Raw genomic sequence first — 13702 nt, 5'->3', positions numbered from 1 at the left:
ACTGTTGGTTGAGATATGCAAACTCTTAGATACAGCATATGGATCTAGTTCCCTGACCAGGAATGGAACCTGGGTGCCCTGCATTGGGAACTCAGAGTCTTAGCCACTGGACCACCAGGGAGTTCCCTAAATGAATTTTTAATCATAACAATCTGAATAAAAGTAATTATAATTAGTTTGGGAGGGATGTTAAAGTGAATCCCCTTTCCCAGGATATCAGTGTGGTGAGAGCTGGGAGGAAAGATAAGACAATTCTTGTTCATTTCTTTGTCTTAAAAAACAGTTTTCACTATGAAATGATGTTGACAGAGATGGGAAGTAGATGAAAGTCTTGGAATTTACAAGAACTTCAGTGTTTTACTAATAATCAAATTTTCCTTAGTTTTCTTGGAGGTGAAAAATAGGGAAATATGTAGCTTTGGAATCATGGTGGTTGATGGAGAGACATCTGTATTGTAGTTCTTTAAATGGTTGCATTTCAAATTTGTGCATATACTGCACATCCATGCCCATCTTTGTTTCTTCTTAAACCTCTGCCCTTGGAGGGTGGGCTTTTAAAACATCTATCACTTAGTTACAGTGTCACCTACTGGTGAAAGCCTTTGCCATCTTTGTGTAGATTGCCTGGTACTTAAGGAATTAAGGGCTTCCCTGGTAGCTCAGCTGGTAAAGACTCCGCCTGCAATGCAGGAGACCCTGGTTCAATTTCTGGGTCGGGAAGATCCCCTGGAGAACGGATAGGCTACCCACCCCAGTATTCTGGGGCTTCTCTAATGGCTCAGCTGGTAAAGAGTCTGCCTGTAATACAGGAGACCTGGGTTCAATCAGTGGGTTGGGAAGATCCCCTGGGGAAGGGAACGCCTACCCACTCAAGTATTCTGGCCTGGAGATTTCCATTGAATGTATAGTCAGTCCATGGGTCACAAAGAGTCAGGACTGAGCGACTTTTACTTTCACTAAGGAATTATCTTCATACTTTCTGAACACTGTTAATATGCCAAAAAATGGGAAGATGCCCAGACTAATTTTTTTTCTGCTGTGTAGGTGTTTTTAATGATAAAAGTTAGAAAATTATACTATAGAAAATATGAGAAAGAGAAAGGGAAAAAACAAAACTAGTAACAGTGCCCATTGCAGTCACCGATTTGGTGTGACCAAATTGCTCTACTTGATATAAATTTTAATGTATGTGTTTCTTTAGCATAACTTTCTTAGTATGCCTGTAATGTGTTTCTTGGTTTGTTCAGTAATAATGTAGCATAAGCATTTTTTCTAGGTTGTTGTAATATAGCCCTATCATTAAAGGATAATATAGCATAAGCATTTATTATGAGTTGTTCAATTAATCATAATTTTGCTGACTGCCTAGTAGTCCATCTGGTTACTTGAACAGTTTATTTACATTTTAATCCATTTCTTGTATTGCTGTTGTAAATCATTTGATGAATGTCTCTTCAAATGCCTCTTTCCATGTGTTTGCTAAGTTGCCAAGTCATGTCTTACTCTTTGCAACCCTGTGGACTGCAGCCTGCCAGGCTCCTCTGTCCATGGGATTCTCCAGGCGAGAATACTGGAGTGGGTTGCCATTTCCTCCTCCAGGGGATCTTCGCATCCCAGGGATCAGGTCTTCTGCATTGGCAGGCAGGTTCTTTACCACTAGCGCCACCTGGGAAGCCTGACATTTTCCATAGTTGGATTTTTTTCAGTGATGAGCATTTTTATGTACTCTGACCTTTCCCCAAATAAATTGTTGTTGTTGGCTGTGCTGGGTCTTTGTTGCGGTGTGCAGGCTTAGTTGTTCTCCGGCATGTGGGATCTTAGCTCCTCCACCAGGGATCAAACCAGCGTCCCTCACATTGGAAGGTGGATTCTTAATCACTGGACCATTCGGGAAGTCCCATTAATCCTAAATACTTTTTTACCCATGCCGTTTTCTTTACTTGAAGCACTGCCCTACTTTAGACTTTTATTATCTCTCATTATTATTATTTTTTTTACCTTTCATTAGTATCAAATGAAATAGCCAGTATATTCCATTTTTTTTCCTTCTAATGCTCTCCCTCCCAACTCTAATGCTTCTCTTAATAGGTGTTTTATTATCACTTTATTATACAAATTATAGGACAGATATTATACTTGTTGGTTTCATTTTGTGTCTTCCCAAGTGAGATAATGAAGCTGGGAAGCTCTGCAGTGGCCGGGATTATATCTAACTCTCTCCAGAGCTTAATATAGTATCTGGCACATGTCCTTATTTGTTGGGTTAAATATTAGTTACATCTTAAAGACATGCCCTGAATTGCCAATGTGCCCTGCACACACCATGCTGTTTCCCTGGCTGATGTATGGAAGTGCTTATCTATCCATATTCTCTCTACCATCACCTTTAAAAAAACCCAGTCATTTAAATATCTGTCTTGCATCTAATAATATCATCTGTTTTGAAGTTCATCTCTTCACCTACATCCTCCCTCTACTCCACCATCATCCCACACTCCACTACATTCCTTTATGCTGCTCATAGTCTTCCCTTTGCCTGGAATTACCCTTCCCTTGCCAACATTCTTCACTTGGCTAACTCCTATGCATTTTTTGAAGTTTGGCCCAAATCTCGGTTCTTTTAGGAAACAAGCCTTCTCTGAAATTCTAGACTGGAGAAATTACCCTTTTCAGTTCTGTAAAATCCTTGAATGGCTTTTAGTATAAGGTTTATATCGTTATTTTGAAATTATCTGTTTTTCTCTTCTCTAGTGAACTACAAGCTCTTCCACAGTGAAAACTATTTCTTTGAATCTTCAGAGCTGAGTGTAGTACCTGGATCAGTAGACAGTAAATAATTGATAAACATTTCTACAGATTGCCTTTAGGGAGTCCACGTGGTATTATACGGATAAGGTCTTAAGGAAGTTTGTATAAAGAAAACCCTATAAATTATCGTTTATATATGTCTATGGGCATAAAATATGCTGTGATGATTAAGTAACAGGAAATATTTAATGTGTAATTAAGTAAGTTTAGAAGCAAGATATATATATATATGTGAATTTTTATAGAGCATAACTTACTGATGAATTAGCAAGAGCTTGCATTCTGGAACAGAAGAAAATTAAATTTCTAGTGCCCATTTTTTATTCTTTTTAAAATTTTCATTTGTTTATTTTTGGCTGCACTGGGTCTTTGTTGCTGCGCTGAGGCTTTCTCTAGTTGCGTGGAGTGGGGGCTGCTCTTTATCGCTGCGCTTGGGCTTCTGTAGTTGCAGCACACAGGCTCAGTAGCTGTGGCACACTGGCTTCGTTGCTCTGTAGCACGTGGGGTCTTTCCAGACCAGGGGTCGAACCCATGTGCCCTGCACTGGCAAATGGATTCCTATACACGGCACCACCAGGGAAATCCTACACTGTGGAGGTTTTTATTTCTTGATTTGGAGCCGTGTTCTGGATACTTGTTCCTCATGTATTGTTACCAGTATTCTGTTTCAGCATAGCTGAAAACACACAAACATTTTGTGGTCTGAGATATTCTTCTTTGAGTTAAATCTGTTGTGTAAAATGAAACATTGAGAAAACCCAGTGTGTGCTTAATCTAGGTATAGTTCTAAAGTTTAGTCTTACTGTATTAATACTTAATGAATTAAAGAACACAGTGTTCGCAAAGTCATTTCAGAAAGCAGATAAATAAGGAAGTGTATGGGAACCTCCTTTTTGAAAATTATTGAGAAGGTTCTTATTTCATCTTATTTTAGTGTTACCTGAGTTTTTTTCTCAGAGAAGAATAGGGTGTTTGACTAGCCATGTGGTGGTCTTGAAGGTTCATAACTTCAGCACACTTCTTTACTTTGAGGAAACTAAAAAAGTGCGTAACTGCCGTGGCTATTTCAGAAACTGATGCTAGAGGCAACCACTGAGTTGGGCAAGACTGTCATTAAGCTGTGCCTTTGGTTTACTAGTTATTTTAATCATGGAAAGGAAAATCTTTAATTTATTTCATTGCCTAACCAGTACCACATTTTAAGATAAAACTGTTCTTATTCTAAAACTGTTATTAAAAGAGGCAGGAAACAGATTCTGGTCTGATGTTGATACTTTAACATTTTATCCCTTCTTTTTGTTAAATGAAATTAAAAATTGTTCATTCTATCTAACCCCATTCTCAGTTTTCTTAGTTTGAAAAAATTTGAAATCATCGTGGGGGTCCAGGAGGATATTAATTTTTGACTGTCCATTTTGTAAGAATTGAAAGAGGTTAGAGATTTAGTTTTAGTAGTTCTGATATCTAAGTATATTATTCTTATGTTTCAATAAAATGGAGAAGGGTTTGCTTCTTTCGAATTGACTGGGGCAAGGGAGAATTTTGAGATTGATAAGTTGCTTCTCAAATTTTAATGGAGTTAGTTTAGCTTGAAAAATAGATCAAAGAAGATGATTTGCTTATATGTACCACAATTTTATCTTGTTTCTAAAGACCTATTATAGATAGTCGGATCTACAGTTTTATAAATTTCTCTTCTGAAGGTAATTTTTGGTAGGTAACCATTGGCAATACTAAGTAGCATCCTACCTTATCTGCTGAGCTATTAGGGCTTATTTTAAAAGATAAATTCTCCATGCCCACTAGGGGGAGTTTCCACTTGGCCGCACATAATTTTTAAGCAGAATGAAAATATTGGTGTATCTTGTTCTGTGATTTCTCACTGTGTTTTTTCCACAAGGTATTTTCCTAATAGTAATAGATGCAATGTATTGAATGTTTGCTGTGTGACAGCACAGTGTTTCCTACGTTATGTTCAGCATCTTCCATATTTGTTTTTCACAGTAACTTTATGAGATTGATAATATTTCATCCCAATTTTACTGATGGGGAAATTGATAACTAGAGAAGTTATTTGATAATTACCAAAAAAGCTAATCAAATCATAGAGCAGGGACTCATATCTAGGGTCTGTCTTACTTCTCAACTGGTTCTTAACCTGTGCTCCAGTACTTCCCGGTTTTCACTCTGCCAGTATCATGGAAATCTCAAAATATTCAAGTTAAATTGATTTTAATATGAGAAGCTGGTGCTAAGAGGTGGTAGAGTGAGAAACAAAGCACGGGGGAGGGCTGCTCATGAGGTCCTGTGACTCAGAATTGTGTTGATTAGCTGAAAAGAGTTGAAATGAGGTACAGAAGGCAAGAGCCTAGGTTTCTAGATGTTTATTTATTTAGTTTCTACCCCATTTATTTAGTTTCCTTGTTTATAAAATAGATAAAGCAGGCCAATTCAACACTCTCCATTTATTAGAATCTTAAGTATGGATATAGAGTTTTTAACTTATTTACATGCTTTCATAGGTGAATGCTTATTGATAGTAGATTTGAAAGCAGGAGAAGAATGTTAGATATTCCTTTAAACCATGGCTTCTGTCTGTTGGCCTAGAGCAGTGTTTGAAAATGTCAAATGTGACCCATTAGTAACTCATAAAATCAATATACTGGGTCATGACCAGCATTAAGGAAAAAAAAACAGAGTCTAGAAAATTTCAGAATACACTGCTTAGCATAAGGATAGGCACTTTTGTGAAACTATTGTTTCAGTTATATATATATGTAGTAGATTACATTGTCAAATACATATATTTTTACTGTGTGTTGCAAGTTTGAAAAGCTTGAAAAACACTGTCCTGGAACTTTGTAGAATTTATCTCTTTTAATTTTACCAGGAGAGAAATTATAGTGAATTTAAGACAAATTTATCTTTAAAAGGAAATGACATCAAGTAACAGAATGTATGTGTGGTGTTTTCTTCTGTTTTGTAGCATTCTGTAAAGCATCTAATCCCAAACCAAAACCTTCCTGGCATGTATATAGCTAGCTACACAGAATTAACTTTGAGGACTTTCCTGGTGGTCTAGTGGTTAAGACTCTGTACTTCTGCTGCAGGGGGCTCGGGTTCGATCCCTGGCTAGGGAACTAAGATCCCACATGCTGCTCCGCATGGCCAAAAAAAAAGAAAAAGAATTAACTTAGACCTCAGCTCTTTCCTTTTCTCTGTGTGTCAAAATTTATAATATGCATGTACTGTTTCCTGCTGAATATTCAGAACATTTTTTTGCTCATTTCAGGAAGTTTCCCCTTTCTGGTTTTGAATAGTTTCTAGTTTAGAACCCTTAAAGTCTTATTTTTAGTCACTTCCATTTTGTTGGTTCCATAATACTTTAGCTCTGGGAATGAAGAAGAGATTTGTTGTACCTCTTTCTATAACAGTATGTAACTTTATCTCATTGTTTTAATGCATATATAGTGCAATGAGATAAAGTTACATACTGTTATAAAAAGAGGTACAACAAGTCTCTTCTTCATTCCCAGAGCTAAAGTATTACACTTAACTAGTTCAGCAGTGGTGTACATTTTGATTTTTTCCAGTTTTTTGTTATAAGGCTACAGGAAACTTTACTGTCATGTATGTTTGTGTTCTTATGAATATATCCATAGGACATTGTGATTGAAAGTGAAATTTCTTTGAAGATGTGCACTTAAATTTTTAATGATATTTGCCAAACTGGCCTTCAGAAACATCATCCAGGGAGTTCCCTGGCAGTCCAGTGCTTAGGACTCTGGACTTTGACTGCCAAGGGCGCAAGTTCGGTCCCTGGTTGGGAAACTAAGATTCAAGCTACACAGCTCAGGCACACCCCCCGCCCACCGCCCACCCCCCAAAAAAAAAGGTTGCACTAATTTATCACCACCTGCCACTGAGCCATCTGGGAAGCCCTGTATCTTTGCCGGTGCTGTGCATTGTTAGAGTTTTAACTTCTGTAACCTGGTAGGTTAGAACAATCATAAAAGTCAAATAGAATTGTGTTTTAAAATTTGAGAATGAGCATGTTTTCATATACTTATTGTTTCTTTGTCTCTGCAGTGCTGATTTTTGAGATTTCAAGTATAGGCAGTATCAGTGAAGGTGACTTCAAAGTTTTGAAGAAATGGTGCTGTAAAAGTCAAGTGTCACTGAGATACCTGTGGCTATGATGACCTTCCCACCTTCACCCTTTTACTCTCTTAATTTCAGGTGATCATGGGGCTCAGCTTGGCCTCCATGGGGCTGGTGGTGATGGAATCCATGATGACCCAACAGGTGGAGAGGAAGGAGAGAACAGCCCAGATCCCCAACCCCAAGCTGGTCGGAGGACCCGGCGGGAAGCATGCACCTGCCCCTACTGTAAAGATAGTGAAGGAAGGTAAGTTGATTCAGCCGGTCTCTTTAAGAGTATAAGGATGAAAAATTAATAGATTAGGAGGTAAAAATAAATAGGTTTTGTTTGTTTGTTTGTTTTAACTTTAAGACTTGGCAGGGTTACACAGGGATCAGAGGTAGTACAGTACATTTGGTTAGGTCATATGTGGTCTTGGTTCCAACTCTGTTCCTTTTCATCAACTCTTAGACCTTGGACCTTCAGAGATGCCTGCCTTCTGTTAGAGACAAGGAAGTCAGATGGGTCAAATGGTCAAATGATTGTTACTTTATGTCTGTTTTGAGATGTTTGTTTGTTTGTTTGTTTTACTCTTTAAAAAAATTCTATTGGTGAGATGGTTTTAACAAGATAGCTTATAAAACAGCCTGGCAAAGAAACAGAAACACACCTACTGTAATGATTATTTTACAGTGACTGTGTGAAAATCATGAGTTTCTTCCCCCCCCCCCCCCAAAAATAGATAAAACTACTTACTCTGGGTAGAAAATTCTTCAATCAAATAATCTAATATCTCCTACAAAACAGACTTCTGATAGATTTTCACATTAGTGTATTGGCTATACAATATTATCTCTGAAGAGTTCCAGGTTATTTCCTTTTTCTTCAAGTCACTTTGAAAGAGAATAGAAAGTCATATAGGTTTTTAATTGCCTTTGAAAAAAGTCTGTTAAAGTTTTGCCCCATTAAAAATAAGCACAGGGAACTTGCCTGGTGATCCAGTGGTTAAGAATCTGCCTTGCAGTGCAGGGGCCTCAGCTTGATTCCTGGTCAGGTAACTAAGGTCTCACGTGCTGCCGAACAACTATCCTTACACATTACAACTAGAGAGTCCACATGCTGCCAAGCAACTATGCTTACACGCTACAGCTAGAGAGTCCACGCGCTGCAGAGCAACTGTACTTACACGCTACAACTAGAGAGTCCATGGGTCACAATGAAAGATCCTACATGCTGCAACTAAGACCTGACACAGCTGAATAAATAAATAAATACTAGAAAAATACTAATAATAAGCACAGTTTCCCTTGTGGCTCAGTGGTAAAGGATCTGCCTGCCAATGCAGGAGACACGGGTTCAATCCCTGATCTGGGCAGATCCCACATGCTGCAGAGCAACTAAGCTCGGGTGCCACAACTATTGAGCCTTGAACCGCATGCCCTGCAATAAGAAAAACCACTGCAGCCAGGGAGTAGCCCCTGCTCATTGCAGCTAGAGAACCTCCACACAGCAATGAAGAGCCAGCACAGCCAAAAGTAAAGAAATTAAAATTTTTTTAAAAAAGAACTTAATGGAGAAGGAAATGGCACCCCACTCTAGTATTCTTGCCTGGAAAATCGTATGGACAGAGGAGCCTGTTAGGCTACAGTCCATGGAGTTGCAAAGAGTCGGACACGAATGAGTGACTTCACTTGTACTTTCTGTCCTTTATCCAATGACAGTCCTCTCAAGTGTACCCTCACCAATTAAAAAAATCTTAAAAAAAAAGAACTTAAGAGAAAAAATAAGCACAAAAATAAGAAATGTACCAAAACAAAAAACAATTTGAATTCTTTGTAGCTTACTCTACATTATGGGAAAAATTTGAATCAAAAACACTTGAGTACATGGACTTCCCAGGTGGTCCAGTGGTTCAGATTCCTCACTTACATTGTAGGGAGCATGGGTTCAATCCCTGGTCGGGAAACTAAGATCCTACATGCTGCACAGCACCGCCCCCCTCCAAATTAATTAAAAGGGGGAAAAAAAACTCTTGAGTGTGGTAGAGTTTCCCTCTCACAAAGCTTCAAGTGGATTCAAGTTTTTGAAAGAAATTCTGTGATTTACACCTAAGTGTGATTTCATTTCTGTTATGTTTTTTTTCCTGGTCCTCTGCTAATGTGTGCTGTTAAAACCCAAAGCAAATCTCTTTTGGAAATCTCCATAGTGCCCACTAATGGATCACACATGGTACAAATTGGTTTGGCAAAAACATTTCAGAACTGATTTCCTGAGAGGAGCTTAGGATTTGCTCCATATAGGGAATTTTTTTTTTTTTTTTTTACATACCTTGAATTAGTTATGGTCCTTATTTCCCCTCTTTTAACTTTTTTCCATCCCTTCTTCTTCCACTGATGTGTCTCATATTACTCTAGCTTTCCAGCTTTTAATCTTTACCTTTTGGCTCTTGACCTTTGTTTTGGAGAAAGGAAAGCTTTGTAGTTGTAATATTATGTTTTAAAGTTCTCCACCAAGTGCTTAAAGAAGAGACCCTTTGTTCACTAAATAAGTTCCCAGTCAAAAATATCACCACATCACATTCATATCACCACATTCATATTTACAGTGGTTCCCATGGAAAATGTGTGTATTGAGACTTAATGTCCAGAAAAATACAGGAAAATGCCTCATAGATTTCACAAGTCACCTGGAAAATGACATCACACATCAGAATTGACTATAAAGATTTAGCTTCTGACACTAAAAGTGAAGGCTTTTGGGAATTCCCTGGTGGTCCAGTAGTTAAGACTCTGCATTTCCACTGCAGAGGGCACAAGTTCGGTCCCTGATCCAGGGACTGAGATCTCACACGCCATAAACAAATTTAAAAAATAAAATGAAGGCATTTATGTGTGTGTGTGTGTTGAGAAGTCTTTTTTCTTTTTATAAACTGCACATATCTAAGTGCACATTTTGATGTTTATTTGTTTATTTATGGCTACACTAGGTCTTTGTTGCTCTGTGGGCTTTCTTTTGTTGTGGTGATTGGGGGCTACTCTTCGTTGTGGTGCATTGGCTTCTCATTGCAGTGGCTTCTCTTGTTGCAGAGCCCGGGCTCTAGGGCCCGCAGACTTCAATAGTTGCAACTCCTGGGCTCTAGAGCACAGGCTCAGTAGTTGTGGCACATGGACTTGGTTGCTCCGTGGCATGTGGGATCTTTCTGGAACAGGCATCAAACCTATGTCTCCTGAGTTGACAGGCAGATTCCTTTTTTTTTTTTTTTTTAATAAAACCTTGGATTAGTTTTGAGTGGGTCCAGTAATTACTATGGATACTTATGACTCTTTAATTTTTGTCTCTAAAATGAATAATTATTCTAAAAGAATAATTGTGTTTTCACTTCCAGGGGCTCTGGGGATCCTGGCAAGAAGAAACAGCACATTTGTCACATGCAAGGCTGTGGCAAAGTATATGGCAAGACCTCACACCTACGGGCACACTTGCGCTGGCATACAGGCGAGAGGCCTTTCATGTGTACCTGGTCATTCTGTGGGAAACGCTTCACACGTTCAGATGAGTTACAGAGGCACAAACGCACACACACAGGTGAGCAGGAACTTGGGAAGGGAGAGGTAGTAATGGACCAGAATGAAAAGACAAAATATACCTTGGAAGTAACTAAAATTTCTGAGCAACTTACGTTTGAAATTGAATGTATGGATCATAAATGGCATTAGAGTTAATCTGAAAACCCTTAAGAAAGAAATGTTTTCAAGGTCCTATCTTACTTTTCTGCTATACTTCTTCCTTTCTGAGGACTCTCTAATCTTTACTTTTTTTGTTCCCCCAAAAGATAATCACCAGAATTTTCTTGTTTTTAATCACCTTTTAAAATTAGCCTTATTCTGCCTAATATAGTTTGAAGGGAATGAACTGAACAAGGTACCCCTACTTCCTAAGATGTGATTTTCTCATCTTCTTACTCTTCCTTTACCTAGGTGAGAAGAAATTTGCCTGCCCTGAGTGTCCCAAGCGCTTCATGAGGAGTGACCACCTGTCAAAGCATATCAAGACCCACCAGAATAAGAAAGGAGGCCCGGGTGTAGCCCTGAGTGTGGGCACTTTGCCCCTGGACAGTGGGGCAGGTTCAGAAGGCAGTGGTACTGCCACCCCTTCAGCCCTTATTACCACCAACATGGTAGCCATGGAGGCCATTTGTCCAGAGGGTATTGCCCGTCTTGCCAACAGTGGCATCAATGTCATGCAGGTGGCAGATCTGCAGTCCATTAATATCAGTGGCAATGGCTTCTGAGATCAGGCACCTGGGGCCAGAGACGTATTTGGGCCATACCCATCAACCCTGGGATGCAAGGTAGCATGGGTCCAAGAGACGTGTGGGAGAGCGAGCCATGAGGCATTAAAAATGCATGGTGGTGGGAAGAATTGGGGGTGGGATACAAAAGAAGAGATGGGGTCCTGGCACCCACCTATATCATCAGTACCTTCTTGAAGTGGGAAACATAGTGAAAATTCTGTTGGTGCCACCTTTGATGAGCATTTGTTTGACCCCAAACAGTTTCTTAACACTTCTTACCCCAGCCTCCCCTTCCTGCATTTCCCTTCTCAGCTCCCCCATGATGGATCCCCCCCCTTTCCTAAAGCCATCATGCCTTGATAAATATATATGATCATTGAAATACTTTTTAACAAAAACAGATTCTATATTATATATATATATATATATATATAAAAGATATATAGAGATGCATTTGCAGGGGTTGGCTGGGAGGAGGAAGGAGACCATTCTGTGACCAAAATACCTTGGTCATTTTTTTTATATTGCCTTATTTCCTTATGGCTGAGCCTTGTTGTGACACATCAAGATTTTCTATAGATGTTGTCTTGGCTTCCCACCAGATTAAGCATTTATATGCTCTGCTTTTAGTTTATATATACATACATAATGTTTTCCTTTCTTAATTTTGTCTTTTAATTTGGGATCAGCTTCTTGCACTCTTTCCTTGACTCAGCGCTTTCTGTCTCCCCTTCTCTCCCCTGGTCACTTCATGTTTTGTTTTTGGTAGTGGTCCCTGGATGAGGCACTTCTGTCATTTTTTTATAAAGTCCTTAGTCCCAGCAGCAGAATGGAGAAGCCTTGAAGCTCAGGCGAATGCTTGGGGTAGCTGTGAAGAGAGTGTTCAAAATACTACTGACGCAGGCACCCTTTTGGTGCTGGAGAGTCAAAGGCACCTCTCTCTTCATTAGCTGCTCTAAGCATCAGGAATCAGAAGTCTTTCTATGGAATTGTACAAGAGACCCTTTGAAAATCATAGTCTGGGATCAGTTTGTCCAAACTGTGAAAAGATGGTCAAATAATAGGTAGGAGCTTTCAGTAGGAAAATGATGTGCTCATAAGTGGAAGTGACTCAAGTAGTTCAGTTCAGGAGTTAGTGGAGTGTTTGGACCTTTGTACAACTGTCTTCCAAGGTAGCTCTAAGCTTTGATGTGTGGGCTTCTGAGTTCACGTTCTGAAAGGAAATACACTTCCTCTTTTGAACATCTCCAGTAGTTTCTTTCCCATTATGTTATTAAGGAGCATCAGCCAGTGACTCTGTCTGGAATTCCATTCTGCAGAACTCCAGAGCATGGATCAGTGGCAAGGCAATGGTTCTTTGATCTTTTCCCTTAACTCTCCCTAGGGTGATTCCTGAGGGGAAAGGAAGCACACATGATCATGGGAATGATAGCCCAGAACAAAAAGAAATCTTGTCTTACCACTGTGGTTTATAGGAGAGTCCAGGGGAAACCATCCTGCTTTTCTCCATGGCCTGATTCCTGAAGAGACTGATCCAAAAATTATAGCGGCAGGGAACTCTTAGTGCATTTGGCACTGAGATTTAAATGCAACCAGAGTTGTCCTCAAGGCCCAGCCATTAAAACATTGTCTCTCTCGACTTTCTGGTATCTCGTCAGAGAGCTTTTCACTGTGAGGAAGTGTGGAAATGGCTGTGTGTATGTGTGTAATCTGTTAGATTGGGGATAGGTTTTCTGTTAGCCAATACTATAAGAGACCTGCAATAAAAAATTACCCTAATCTGATAGAAAGTGAAGTGTTTGTGTATGACCGTGTATGAATGTGTGTTTGTGCTTGTATATATCTACACACAGATGAGAAATTATATTTGAAATTGTTGGAAAATAAATCAAATTCAGATCAAAATGCCTTTCAGGCCCATTACCTAGAAATCTATCTTAAAACCTGGGTATGTTCCTAAGGTCATTGCTTTGCTTTTGCTAAACTAGTTACAATTATGAATGGGGGATATTCTATTGCACTTTTAAAAGAAGAAACTATTTTTGTGTTTGAAAGTGAAACCAACATCCAGATCTATAGCAAAGTCCTAATTCTCTCATAAAGCTATTTACCTTGACTACAAATAGATGATGCCATGATTCTACTATATATTTTATATAAAATTATCCAAATTAGTGTTTGGGTAAGTTTGTGTTGTTGTTTAACCTGAACTACAATAACTGTTAATATTCTAAACAAAAGCTCATTCCATTTGGTCCTTTTTCTGCAGACTTAATACTGTTTTTAACACAGAAGCTATTGCAAGGAACTTTCCCCTTATCAAATTGCATTAATACTGAAGTAAAAGTTATCTGCCCAGCCACTTATCACACCCTTTGTTCCCACTGAAAGGCAGAACTCTGAACATGTTATTTTATATCTGTAATCATGTACATAGGCATCTTCTGGAGGAAGGGGGC

The 13702-nt window shown here is 39.0% G+C and overlaps 1 protein-coding gene and 1 non-coding gene across 5 annotated transcripts in view; both read left to right on the top strand.

The window, feature by feature from the left end:
• Nucleotides 1-11641, top strand: part of SP1 (Sp1 transcription factor) — a 33049-nt gene extending 21408 nt beyond the window's left edge. For all 4 annotated transcript variants that reach the window (XM_081596015.1, XM_081596017.1, XM_081596018.1 and 1 more), the window contains exons 4-6: nt 7048-7216; nt 10335-10534; nt 10927-11641. In XM_081596015.1, coding sequence (XP_081452141.1) covers nt 7048-7216; nt 10335-10534; nt 10927-11240 — 683 coding nt within the window. In that variant the 3' untranslated portion in view covers nt 11241-11641. The remainder of the gene's footprint in view (nt 1-7047; nt 7217-10334; nt 10535-10926) is intronic.
• TRNAR-UCU (transfer RNA arginine (anticodon UCU)) lies at nt 5876-5948 on the top strand. Its single transcript has one exon. It is a non-coding gene; the product is annotated as a tRNA-Arg (tRNA).
• Nucleotides 11642-13702: the final 2061 nt, after the last annotated feature.

Source organism: Giraffa tippelskirchi, chromosome 4, assembly GCF_054371585.1.
Source record: "Giraffa tippelskirchi isolate mGirTip1 chromosome 4, T2T-mGirTip1v1.2.pri, whole genome shotgun sequence".
NCBI classification, from domain to species: domain Eukaryota; kingdom Metazoa; phylum Chordata; class Mammalia; order Artiodactyla; family Giraffidae; genus Giraffa; species Giraffa tippelskirchi.
Note: the sequence above shows the minus strand (reverse complement) of the source record. Positions and strands in the feature narration are given on the sequence as shown.